This window comes from Octopus bimaculoides, chromosome 1 (genome assembly GCF_001194135.2).
Source record: "Octopus bimaculoides isolate UCB-OBI-ISO-001 chromosome 1, ASM119413v2, whole genome shotgun sequence".
NCBI classification, from domain to species: domain Eukaryota; kingdom Metazoa; phylum Mollusca; class Cephalopoda; order Octopoda; family Octopodidae; genus Octopus; species Octopus bimaculoides.
Window position 1 is genome coordinate 145,312,019 of NC_068981.1, and position 14,793 is coordinate 145,326,811.

A 14,793-nucleotide genomic window follows, 5' to 3' on the forward strand; every position below is an offset into this window, starting at 1 on the left:
ATATATATATATATATATATATATATATATATAAACTCTTTCTTCATCCAGTTTAAGTCGAAACGGACCTAAGATACAGACCCTGGTGAATATTGCAAGGTTGCATCTGCAACACTGTGCAGTCGCTGCAGTGGAAACACGTGTAGGTCATGGTAATACGCTGTATTACCGCTTCTTGACCAAGTCATTTATATCCCCTTAGTTCACTTCTACACCCATTTAATTACCCAAACCTGCAATTTCTTCAACAACAGCTTCAATCTCAGACAATTCAAAGTCCATTGAACAAAAATCAAGCAAGTATCCTTTCCAAGAAAGGATTTCGATATGAAGCTTAAGCTATAGAGAAATCTTTATCCAAAACTCTTTTAATGTCAAATCCCCAGAAGTCGTTTCAAAACAGGCTCTTTTTATAAAATCTTTTATCACGTTATAATTCATATGATGCAACAGAGAAGGCAGTAAATGAACTTCGTAAAAAATCAAACTCATGTGGCATTTGACTCATAAGATCATGAGGGTGTTCTGGAACATTGTCCAAAATAACACATTACTGAGCCACGTAATAAGTTCCTGATAAATCAGGGCCTCTAGATGAAAGCTCGCTATTAAACCAAGTTTGTTTTTGCTGATATTCTTGATGGACTAGACGTTCTCTGAAAAGTACATCAGGAGTGGTTTCACCTTGAAATATTCTGAGGCATGAACGCAGAAAAGTAAAGTTTCCCAATCTTTCGTAGGGTTATATCTAAACAGTCTGGTCTCCCCTTATGTAATGTACGTCAACCTGACTATTATTTCTTTTCTGAACATGTAAAAGGCGAGTGTCATCACAATTTAAGATCTGCTGGGAATATAAATTACTCTTCTTCACAAGCCCAATAAAACACGTCCCCGTACTATTGACGTTGGTACAAGAAGCATAACTCCCAAGTTACTCTTAAAGACACTTAAATTTTCACAAATACTTCTTTTCATTGACTCTCCAGTTAATTGTTTTCCTTTTATCCACACAATAGAGAGACTTACCATTTCATCTGCGTTTTATTATGCCTGAACATAGCTTTGATCACCAATATACATTGTAGTTTGTCTTTTGTCTTTAAAATTATTCAGATCGTTGATTTGGTCAATCTGTATCCCGCACTATGATCACTAGAATTGATGTCAGGTTCTCTCTTAGGAAAATTCTCTTTCTTCCGTTCTATAGTACTGTTCTATTGCGCAGGCTTTGCTTTCAGAAAACGAACATTTTTAGAAAAACATGAAACACTACTCTGATTTTCAGACAAATCTTGATTTTCCTTCAAAGAATTCCATTCGTTCTGTTCCAAATGAAATAACAGTACACATTCGAGGGAACACTCTTGACAGAATAGTTTCATTTATCCGTGTAATAAACGTTTTCATTACGTTTATTTTTTTTATAGGCGTGGTTGTGTGGTAAGAAGTTTGCTTCCCAACCACATAGTTTCGGGTTCAGTCCCACTGTGTAGCACCTTGATCAAGTGCCTTGGCTCAACCAGAGCCTTGTGAGTGGATTTCATAGACGGAAACTGAAAGAAGTCCACCGTGTGTGTGTGTGTGTGTGTGCGTGTGTGTGCGGGCGTGTGCGTGTGTGTGTGTGTGTGTGTGTGTGTGTGTGTGCGTGCGTGCGCGTACGCGCGTCCTCTACCGCTTGACAACTAATGCTGGTGTATTTAAGCCCCCATAACTTAACCGTTCCGCGAAAGAGGTCATAGAATAAGTATCAGGCTTTAAAATAAAATAAGTACAATAAGGTCCGGTGCTATAGTAGAAGACTCTTGCTCAGGCTACCAGGCAATGGAACTGAACCCGGAACCATATGGTTGGGAAGCAAACATCAAACTACCCAGCCACGCCTGCGATTATAGATAGATAGATAGATTGTGTGTGGGGGATTATATACAGGATGTTCGGGCTGAATATAAGAAAAGTGTTACTTGTATCATGATGAAACATGTTAAGCCATGAGAATTCAGTCGTGGAAAATGTAGCTGGTGAAGTCGTAGAAATTATCCGACAACCACTTCTGACCCTTTTCAGTGGTATGGCAAAAGGCCGAATCCTGCTGCCACACATATAGCTTTCCAATAGCAACCCTCTCAGCCAGAGTTTGGCCACAGCCTCTAGCAGCTTCACATAGCTGTCTGAGTCTAAGACACTGTTCCTGTAGTTACTGGATGAGTTCGGATGTCCGAACGCAGTGAGAACGTCATCTGTGTCCCTTCATGCTGGCCAGGGCTTCGTAGTCTCCGTTGCAGCTGTCCATATCACGTCATACAACCTTTACAATGTTCAGAGAGCATTGAACAGCAGTCATAATGTCGGCATGTTGATTCCCGGTGCGAATCATGTAACTCTTTTCCAATATTCAGACGGCTTCCCGTCTTCCATATCAGCTAACTTTCTTTCCAACTACAACTTTATTCTTTCTGCTCTTCATGTATTGTTCACCAATACACAGAACTGTTCCCGACAAGAAAGGTAACATAAAATTCGCCATATTTGGCCTGAGCATTCTAGGGTTTCTGACTGAATCACAACTTTGATATACTTGTACCTATATTTGCATATCGTATGAACTATCGCAATGATATTTAAAATGAAAAACATACGTGAAAGCCTGCTGAGAAGGTCTATTATTTTAATTAATAACTATTTTAAACTAAAACAAATCTAATTCTAATCAACAGTTATTAGCTTTCACATATATGTAGTGATCATTATATACTTAATATGTTGGTGGTGTGGAAGAGATAACATTACTCGAAAGATTAATATTATGTCATTAGTGCGGTTGACAAATTTGAACAAATTTCAAAGTTATATGTCCTCGGTAGAGAAGTGTAAATTTCGCTTACAAGCCAAAGTACTGAGAAATTTAGTTACGAGTTACATATGTTACTATACAGTATACATATATATAAAGAAAATAAGTAAAGTATTGTTAGAATCGACAAAACCAGGCAATTTACCTCCCTTTGAGAATCTTCAAACTCGTTCCTGATGTGCTTATTTATATCATATTGACTTCAATGGTGTTTTGTTAATTTTCTTTTATTCGTGCCCATCTGTCCATAAACTTCATTTCAAAATACAAGAGCCTTTATTTGTAAATGTACATTTAATGTATGTTTATTGCGTCTCTAGCGAACACAAAATTAAACATTTATCGTATGCATCAATGAAATTAAGCATAATATTTTATTTTATTTCACTTTTGAATAATTAAATATGATTCATAAATAAATATACAGCCAATAAACCTTGAATATACACTGACCTTTGATGTAATGTGAAATTTTAGGGTTAATCTTCCATTTAATTTTGTGATAAATAAGCTTTAACAATATAAATACAACAGTTTTATCATTATAGACAGTCTTCCCTTTTGTGTAGCTGTGCCAGAAATATTTCCCTAACCATCTCCGAAACTAACAAATTGACATTTATCTTATCTATTAATTTATTTTTCGCACGTACCGATTCAACTAATGTGGACGCAGTGTGACTGAATAGTTAAGAAGTTTGCTTCAAAATGACGAGATCACAGGTTCGATCCTGTTGCATGATATCTCAGCCAAGTGTCTTTTAGCATTGCCTTGGGGCAGCCAAAATATTGTGCGTGAAATTGGGTAGACGGGAACTGTATGGAAACCAACGGGTGGATTGCATCTGTAATTCAATGGTGCAGCCTTATCAAACGCTGTGTTTCACCGATTCTGCCAGAGAATTACGTTGATAGTACACGTATCTGTGGAATACTCAGCCACCTAATTCAATAAGCAGATTATTCAGTTGAACAAATAACTGACTCCTCATCGTCAAAACTAATAGTGATCTACTTTCTATTCGTCTATTACTGATATTTCTGTCGATTTTTTAAAACTTTACCCGTAAACATCGCAATTTCTTTCATACGCAGGAATTGAAAATATTTTCGTAAACAACTTTCTGCAATCCTCAAGTCAAATTTTCTGTTAAATCGTATTTCACAAAGTATTTTGAAATCAGTTTAATAAATTGAAAAGCGGAATCTTTTACATACTTCAGCTGAGAATATTTTCTTCACAACTTCAGAAATATAAATATATCTCAGCATCACGCAAAAAGATTCCTTAAATCGGTTTCTGTGATATTAACGTTTTACAAAATTGACTTTAATTAGTGAAATCGGGTTTAACGACAAAGACGAAATATGAATAATTATAACAGTAGTCGGAAGAAGTCTTTACACGCATAAATAATTTTAAACTGAGAATTCAGATAATGCCATTATTATTTTCCCCATTGTGACGGCTATTATGAGAATTGCAGATTTATAAGTACAGTATCGTGAATAGTATATATTTTGTTTTTGTTTTTTTCTTTGGAAAATATTAGTTACAAACAATATCTGTTAAATATGTAAGGTTGAAAATTATTTATTGCAACTACGTTTTCTAATATTCACATTTAATAAATGGTTCTAATTAAGCAAGCCTCGTAAGAAGATGGGGATTTTTTGCCGTTATTTAACCATTGTGGCAACTACTTTAATTAAATATCAAATTCTTTTATTATTTAATTAAATTGTGAAAACCATTAACTTTCTTTTAACACACAAATTGATGTCTGCAGACTATCGCGCTTCTTCTTTTGTTATAAAGTGACATCTTTGTCTTTTATCTCTTACCAGGCGACTTCACTGCCAGAGAAACACGATACATATCAATCTCTTCATATCTTTCATCTTACGAGCTGCTTTTTCTTTCATGAAAGAGAGACTACTTGTAGAAGGTGTCGGTTTCGCTTCTGACGTTCGTCAAACAAAAGATGGTATTGACTTCATTGAAGAAGGAACGGTAAGATATAATTTAATCACAATCACTAAAAAGAATTCATTGTACTTCTTTTTTAGTGCTAATCATGAACTGTCGCTGGTGTGGCAGTGACCGACATCAGTAAATTGTTGAAGAAAAAGTTTTAAATTAATTTCAAAAGCTCATCATCCAAAACCGTTCTACTGTTCGATTTTTAAATATTAATTTCTATCTTCAGGTATTGATTTCTCAAGCTATTATTGGTTTTCTTTTACTTTTTTCTACTTACTTACAAAAGCAAACGAGTGTTGGTGTTTTAATTCTAGTAAAAAAATTTTTTTATGCTTCAAGAGCTAAATGTTATTAGATTGTCCACAGCAGCTATTTTTAATGTCGACTCCATTTTACAAATGATAATTTGATTGACAAGTATTCAGTACGTACGATCCTATCGTACTCTAGGCCCAGAGACTGACTTAAATTTCGGAACTGCAGACAAAAGACATGTTCGTTAATCTTTCAATGTTTAAATGTATTTGTTTACAGTTAAGTGAAATGAGCCGCTGAGAATTTGGTGCTTTAATCTTGGCCAAGTACGGCATCAGCAGTGATAGAATATGATATAGCGACTGTTTATTGTCTAACACCCGATTAAGTAGACAGAGCTCTGTTTGAATCGCTTTTAAACGGACAGAATAAACATTACCATTGGAATAGAATGGTAGCCAACTGCAGATAAGTGATTACTTCGATTTGCTGAAGAGTTAGATCAAAATTCACCCAATTAACTTGTCAGTTTCAAACCAGAATCTCTAGATACGCATTTCTTTTATTGATGACAAACAAGATAAAAGAAAATTTCCTGTCAATAAGGTCGTCGGATCATAGGTAAAGTCAGAATGCAGTGATCGAAATATATATAATAACAACAGTGACTGTCCCGAAAATATATTTTAAAAGGTTTTGTAAACATTTGGTGAAGTGTTTAACCATGTTTTTGTTGACATATGCTAGGCAGCAATCACTTTATCTGAACTCATGATTTTTCATTTATTTTCTATATTAATTTTTATAATAGTTATTTTATTTTTTGTTTTGTTGTTGGTCGTGATAAGATTTACTTCAGCAGCATTTTTTAGCACAAACGACCACACTCCCTGAATCTAGTTCTACTGAATTAAGAAAAATTATAACAATCGGGAACTCTTTTATAATAAATAGGTTTCTCTCTTACTAGCCCGCTACCTTATTGAATCCAATCTACTCATTTATTCTGACAAGGAACAAGGCCAGTGTTTAGCAGTTTTTAATCGAAAATAGCATGGAATAAACATGCATTAAAAGAAAACAAATTAAATTCACATACTCGATAAAGGAAAACGTCAAGCTATTTTCGTTCTTTGGATCTGACCAGAATTCTAAGTAGCTGCACAGTTACAACTAAAAGTGGAACAAAGTAAGCTTTAATTAATACATATATCGATCGCATCGTGTGGAGTTGAGTATATTGTAAACTGATATGGTTTTGTGTTTAGCTATTGTATTTATTTTATTATTAATGCAAGCAAAACAAATCTTTATTGTTCTTTTCTTTTTAACATATTATCAGTTATCGGGACATGTATTTTCATATAAATCCACAAACAATAGTGTTGATATATATTCATAATTGCTTGAGGTAGTGTTCCAGCATGACCACAACTTTCATCTTGTTCGAAGCAACTAAAGAGAAAAACAAGTTAGATTTGTAAGAATAAGCATTATTTTTACATGTCAACAAGTTTAACGAGATTCAGCAATAAGTATGAATCTACGTTACCGTCAGACCAGCCATAGGCAAACGGGATATGTTTACATAGAATGGATATAGAATTTAACCACCACCTTCGAGTATTTGAGTTCAGACTTGTCCTAAAAGTTATTATTGTTGTTATTAAGTACCGATTTATAGGGTAGCAAAAACGTGGGGACGTCGAGCGAAATGCCTCGCAGTATATATTTCCCCTCCTTACATACTGAATTCAAATCCAACTAAGGTCAAGTTAGTTTTCTATTCTTCTGGGCCAATAAATGAAGTACCAGTTTGTGGTGGTAGACCGATGAGATCTGTTTTGTCGAACAGGATGCCTTGCAATATTTGTTCCGATTCTCTGTATAAAAATCTTGCTGTAGCCTACTGGGTGGTAGATTTAGTCGTCATGTACTTAAACACGATCACCCGACCTTTGAGGGCCTTTTAGCTGAGTTCACATTGTTTCAAGAAATGTCGAAGTCCTTGAAAAGAACTATGACACGTTCCTACCTTCGTATGCGATAAAAACAGATCTGCCTTGATTAAGCAAACATTTCATCTAGGATGTTCGAGTTGTAACTATCCTAGGTTTTTTTTTTCGCTTTCTTTTTTTGCTTTTTTCCTGATATAGTTTATGGCGAATTACATTATCTAATGACGCTTTTCTTATTTTAGACGACAGAATATTAGAAATTATAGTCATTGTATATATATATGGTGGTTGCCTAACACGTTACCCAACTTAACACAAAAAGCTTGAAAGTAGGTATTTTTAAAGAACTTCAGTCTATGGCATTTATTCAGAGCAAACACGTGCTCTACCAATAAGTTATCTGTCTACCAACATTTAATCCGCAGATATCACCATCATCTTCAACTGTTTGCCTGAAATCAATAGTTCTTAATCTTCTTGCGACCGATTGATCGGTCTATATGATACAAGCTGAAAGGACTTTGAGGCCGATCCATAATAGCCAATTAGGAATCGTCTTTCGGTAGATGCCATATAAAACTATATAATATATGTAGTTTTACATACTAATAAAGTAGTTGTTTTAGGTACTTTATCCTTTATTTTCTACATGCATCCATCAATTTCAATCTCAACAGAAAAAAACTTGGGTCCTTTTTGGCTATATATACCAAAACCCGTGTGTGTCAAAAGGGTTACAGGAAAATAAAATAGTAAATATAATGGCACAGGTGTGACTGTAAGGTAAGAAGTATGCTTTGCAACAGCTTGGTTCCGGGTTCAGTACCACAGCGTGACAACTTGGGCAAGTGTCTTCTGTAGCTTCGGGGCGACCAAAACTTTGTGAGTGGATTTGATAGACGGAAACTTAAAGAAGTCCGTTGCGTGTGTGTGTGTGTGTGTCTGTTCAGTTGACAACTGGTGTGTTTACATCCCTGTAACTTAGCAGTTCAGCAAAGAGACCAATAGAGTAAGTACCAAGCTTTAAAAAATAAGTACTAGAGTCGATTCATTCGACTAAATATTCCTCAAGGTGGTGCCCCGACATCACCACAGTTTAATGACTGAAACAAGTAAAAGTTAAGATATAGCTGTAGTGATGTAATTGACACAAAAGTTGTACTATAACTCATCATGCAGAGGTAATAGGAAATGCTACTAACTTTGATGTAAGTACTTCTAAAATATTGCGTCAGAAATTTACCAAGTATCATTACGTAGTTGACGAGATGAAAACTTCACATACATACATGCACACAAGAAAATTAAGAATTTAAGAAAAGCAGTCTGAATAACGAAAAACATGTTCATTAAAGTAGCTTTCTTAATCAGCTCTATTTATTTCCATCAAAGTGTAAATACATTAAAGGATTATATCTAGAATGAAATTCCTTCCAGAGATATCCATTTTTTATCGCTCTTGTTTTTTGTTGGGAGTTTTTTTTTTTTATTTTTTGCTCTTTTTTTTCACACTATATCATATATATTGCCTGAATATATTTCCTTCCTTTTCGAACATTAAATTAGAAAGTAAGAATGGTTATCATACATAATGATTAATGCAAATGTGGTGTGCTGTTAACCTTCCTTACTATATGATTGTTTCAATGTAAGAGCAGGAAAGCTTTTAGAATATATTCTCCTCTAAAATACACATTTCTTTATTTATTTGTCTCTTTTCAATATGCGAATATCATGCAATGGCCAACTCAAACACATTTATTCCTTATATGTGTATTTATACGTATGTATCCGTGTATGTGGGTATGTATACACACACACACACACACACACACACACACACACACACACACACACACACACACATATATATATATATATATATATAATTGTTAAAGGGGACAACAAACGTTAAGACAAGATAAACATCTCAAGTCATATACATTATTATTACTGGAAAAATTCAAAGACTTACACCTGTTTCTGGGATATCACAGAAGATGGGATATTCCGTCATCGGAGATAAATCGGGGAAATGAGAAGGGTATAGATTAATGAAATGATAGCATAGAGTACAGGAGTAAAAGAATAAGGAGATGAAGAGAAGAAAGAGAAAAAAACAAGCATAAAAGTTCACATACATATATGTACGTATGCACAAAAACACATATATACACATATATATACACACATATGTATACACACATACATATACACACACATATATATATACACATATGTATATATACATATATATACATATATATATAGATAGATAGATACATACATACATATATATATATCTACTACATATGTGGGAAATTCTGTCTGTAGATGTGTTTGTGGAGTTGTCAGCTAACTCCTCCTACATCGTTTTATCGATTTTGATGAAACTTGACACGTGAGTAGAACTCATGTCTGGAAAGCTCATGGCATACTCTGATTGTTAGAAAAAATCGATAATAGGGCCCCTAGAAGGGATCCTTATATATATATATCTAATATATTTTATTTTCAAAGGCATGGGAAATAACCCATTCATTTCCCTAAATTATTTGGAATAAATCAAATTGAGTATGCTTATTTTTTAGTATTTGAACTGTTAGAGTTATTTTCGCAATTTATCCAGTACAACCCTTAAACAAGTAAATAGTTATTTCTTAAACAGATCCACTTATTTCGGTTAGTGACTTATTCACGTATATACCAACACTAGCGCTGCTGAGGGTAATATTCTCTGGGAACTCACAAAAGTCCTTTTCAAGGTTATTTGAATTGTTATTATCCCATATCTGATTTGCCTGTTATTACGTAATATGCTTCACGATTTTAGTATACATAAATTATTAGTATTTCTTCTTATATTCTATATACTCCGGGCACGCATTAAAGCCCTTTTCAGGGCTACTATATTTGAATTTTTATTATAGGGTAACTAATTTCATGTTATTACATAACTGACTTCACAATTTGGGTATTCATAACTTATTTGGAACTCCTAAACACATCATTCTGTGTAAGACAGTTCGGTATTCTGTGTACATGAACAAAAACCGTTTTAAGAGCTACCTACTTTGTATTGTTGTTCTTGGGTTAGCGAAACAAATATGAGAACGGAACAATGTAATCTTCTCAAATGGGAAAGAAAGAAATAAACCAAACTCATTAAGAAGGCATTTTAACAGAATGTGATGGATGTTAATTTACTGATGTTGTCTTCATTGAATATATTTTCCTGATCGCACACTTCTGAAGGAGCAATCATCTGCGTAAATATAAAATTTGTGTGCTTGCTTAAGCGTTTGTATCTAGTTTCAATATGTGTCTATAATCATCCATTAATCCATTACTACACAGTACGTACGACGAAGAAAGTAATCTTAACTGTTTTGCTCAAGGACACAGTACCACATCCGTCATTAGATATTACGTTGTATTTCTCTTATAATGTATTCAGCATCTTATCTGAACTATTCATATTTTGCTTCCATTTTTGTTCTCTCTCTCTCAAAATGTTCGTTTGTATAATATCAAGAATTTTTCGAATATTTCTCCTACAAGCTGGTGTGTATAGTATTTTTGGTTTTACTTTCAGCATTGGCAGTGTAAACTATTTTTCATCATATTCCACTACTTACTCGGTTCGAATTACATGTGGATATTTGTCGAGGCCCTCTACCTGCACACTCTCATATCAATAGCAGTTTTCTCCAAAACAAGTGGAACAGTATGGTACATCATCTTTGGATGGGGTAACTATGAACTTCTCTACCTTTCTCTTAGTTTTCTTTGTTTATTTTTGATTTTCTTTTGTATTTTTTTAGTCAGTGATAGAAGACACATGACTCTTTTTAGAGCCTCCGAAATCGGTGAGAATAAATGCATGAAGTTATCGTCAGAATAGAGGCCTGACCTAAAACGTTGCAATAGAAAGGACTACTCTAACATAATTGAAATCTTTCAGACACTAGATTGCTCTATCATACATAGTAACATACCACCCTGTTCAACACTAAAGGTTGTTTTATCCAATGGTAAGATGACTATACAGTGGTTATCTCAACTTGAAATAGCAGTGAAATTTACCATAAATCACACGCTGTTGTCCATTTTAAACGGTTAAACGCGGTAATGCTACTGCGACACACGCAAACTTCCTACACTATATAAACGAAGGACATTCATCTTATATTGTATAAATGGGTGTATTTTTGCGTATGAGTATACGTATATGTATGTACGTATATGTGTATGCATATATATGTACGTATATACATATATGTATGACGTGTGTGCGTGTGTGTACTCATGCTTTTGTTTCCAAATAAAAGAAAACTAATCAATACATGTATAGAACTTATATTTATTAAATACCAGTTGTTCAATTCCGTTGCTATTCAGAGTTACGCAACATGCGCTCATTTAAGCAACCACGAAATAAATGAAGGGTTATAAGGAAGAGTAATAGTGACATACACCGTTCAAGTTGAAACACGTTAGAGAAAACTGATAAGGTGGCTAGAGATAATTCTAATATTGTACTAAGCTGTATTAATATAGGGAGAGCACTCATATCTGACCTACGAGTATCAGGGGCAGTTACTTGGCAACGTTTAAAGTGTATCGGCTGTGATAGCTACAGAGTTTCTGTAAGCGATTCGAAAATGGTGACTAACGGACTAAAACTCGTATCTTCTATTCAGAACGACACTGATCGTTGTTTTTGGAGTTTGGAATGTGTTAATTAAGCATAGCCGACACTTTTGTGCCCCGTTATACAACATCATTCGCCAATGACGCATCATGTTATTGGGCACATATAGATCTGCAGGTACTAGTGTTCACAAACGAAATAAAAAACGAATAGAGAATTCTTCTCTTTCTTCGATCTCTATGAGCGTAAATGCTGGCGAAGTTGGTTCTTGAATGTGTTTAAGTCCCATATTAATAGCAGTGTGTTTATATAAATATATATATATATATATATATATATATATATAATGTGTGTGTGTGTGTGTATGTATGTATGTATGTATGTACATATGCGAAGGTTACAACTTAATAACCACAAACTGTAATAAGCCAGTAACACACGCAAACAGCTCTTCATTTGGAAAATTAAAGTATGAAAATCTAAAAATATTTATGATGATGGCTTAGAAAGTTAACTACTCCAAATAAATTCATGTGAAAATATGAATTACCTCGACAGCAAAAAAAGATAAAGCTAGCAAACACCTGCGTTTTCAAGTGTGCGTGTGTGTGCGTGCGTGCGTGTGTGCGTGTGTGCGTGCGTACGTGCGTGCGTGCGTGCGTGCGTGTATGTGTGTGTACACTTTATATTGAAATTTCACAAATTACGTATCTGATTTTCAAATTTTGCCGTTTCTCATGCAGCAAAAGAAATTTATCGAGTTATATATTCAGATATCATATCAAAACTGTTGGATATACGACATACATTAATTAGAGAAGACTTTACTTTTCTTTACTTTTCTATTGTAATAGAATAATAGAATTATTCAAGACCATTCAACGATCACCTGCTAGATATTTTTAAATATTTCAATCAAAATTTCAATTTGTGACAACAAAAACACTAATGTACGTTAACAACAAAAAAAATCCTTTCGATTTGTTTGGAGAGTGCAACAATATGATACGAGGCTCCCGACTTTTAACCGTTATGCCTTTTAAAATATTCTTACAAAAATACCGAAGTCTGATGGCAAAAAGAATTAGCGCTGAACGGATACTTGATTTAGATTTCGTACAGAACAAAATGTTTTTATGAAGATTTCACAACTACCGTTATTCATCGATATAACAAGATTTTCAAATTATTTTAGAGTTTCTACTACTGTTATATCTTAAAATCAAATGAACTTCGATAAATTTCTCTCAGATGAATGAAATAAGTAGATGTGTTCAAATAATGTAAATTATTTCATGGACATTTCACAGGGTCAAAACAAGGGTGAAGAATGACTGCAGGGAGTTTGTTTAACATATTTGTCGTTAATATTTGCTGTTTTTGTAGCATAAACAATGCAACTGAAACTTAATATAGCATTATTCCAATTAAAAATTTACACATATTATTTTGAAAAAATGTTTATCCAATTAAAAGAAATATTTAGTGATGTTTATACTCACTTTGAAACTGAATGTAACATTAAACCAAATTACTTAGCGTTTTCTTTCGTTGCATATTTGACAATTGATATTATTTATATAAATAAGTTTATCTTTAAAAACAACATCTTAATACCTCATCGTAATAATGAGTCACTTTGATGAAAGAAGATATATCTGATAAAATACAATTTTCTCCAAATTATTTATAATGCCAGGCGGATGATTTGAAGGAATAAATATTATGTCACTTTTGATCTAACGAGGTGGGAAGTATTTAATGATTTCTAAATTTAAGAGAGTATCCAAGCTATTAAATATATATAAATTTGTATCAGCAATAATCTTCCGATATAAATCTTTAAGCTATCTAATTTTGTTAAGCATTAATACGACGTGTTCCAAAGAGACCAACGTTTCGATATAACCCGAATTGTAAATTATTAGACTTATGTAATATATGTAAAATATAAAGACCATTCTCACAAATTTCTTAGTTTGCTATCGCTACAACATAAAAATTAGCATCACTCTTTTTCATCCATAGATCGTGATCAAAGGTCCGCAAGGATGCTGCATGCATCCTTATTCTGAGTCAATTATTGAAATATAATTCCTTGCAAAAGCCAATATCATACTGAGTAGATTTATCAAAAAAAATTGTTAATTTTATCATCAGGCTCTTTAATATTTTAAGCATAAATTTTTATTTATTTATTTTATCTCTCTTCTGATTATCTTATCTTTTCAATTGAATTATTTCAAAACATTTTAGTTTACAGTTTATTTCTCACTTCATATATTTCTCACTGGTGATGAAAAATGGATTGTTTAGAATAACATCAATCGAAAACGATCATGGTCCAAGCGTAATGAACCAGCACAAACCATATTGAAAGCTCAATTGCATCAAAAAATGGTCATGCATCAATTTGGTGGAATTACAAAGGTGTTGTGTATTTTGAGCTGCTTTTAAGGAACCAAATAATCAATTCAGATGTTTACTGTCAACAACTAATGGAACTGGAGGAAGCAATCAAAGAAAAACTGCCAGAATCGGCAAATCGTAGACCACACACTTCTTTGCTAACACGTGAAAAATAACTGGAGCTTGGTTGGGAATTGTTGTCCCATCCACCATATGGCCGTGACCTTGCACCATCAGATTACCATTTATTTCGAAATTTGCAAAATTCTTTGAATGGTAAAACTTTCAATAATGATGATGGCCTCAAATCGCACTTATTTCAGTTTTTGGCTAATAAGGACCTGAAGTTCTATGAGCGCGGAATCATGAAGTTGCCAGAAAGATGGCAAAAGGTCATTGAACAAATGGAAAATATATAATTGATTAAAATTCATTCTTTGTATGGAAAAAAAAAACGTAGTCAACTCAGCCTTTTCCAATCAAGACAGGAGCGTTTCATGTCAACTTGGAATGGCTGAAACTGACTAGTCAGCAACTTTTCGATTTTCACATTCGTTCGTTTTCCTCTCTCTTTTCTTGCAATTAGAAAGTAGTAATAAAGTATCAGTAACAATATACATACAACATAAATTAATTGGGCAGAAAGGTAAAGTTAAACAGTCTAAAATTACTTAAATTT

General features: G+C 33.6%; 1 protein-coding gene across 1 annotated transcript in view; it reads left to right on the plus strand.

Moving 5' to 3' along the window:
- Positions 1–14,793, plus strand: part of LOC106868068 (secretin receptor) — a 725,176-nt gene that overhangs the window by 630,459 nt on the left and 79,924 nt on the right. The window contains exons 8-9 of the mRNA XM_052969589.1: positions 4,703–4,868; positions 10,647–10,803. Of these exons, the coding sequence (XP_052825549.1) occupies positions 4,703–4,868; positions 10,647–10,803 (323 nt within the window). The remainder of the gene's footprint in view (positions 1–4,702; positions 4,869–10,646; positions 10,804–14,793) is intronic.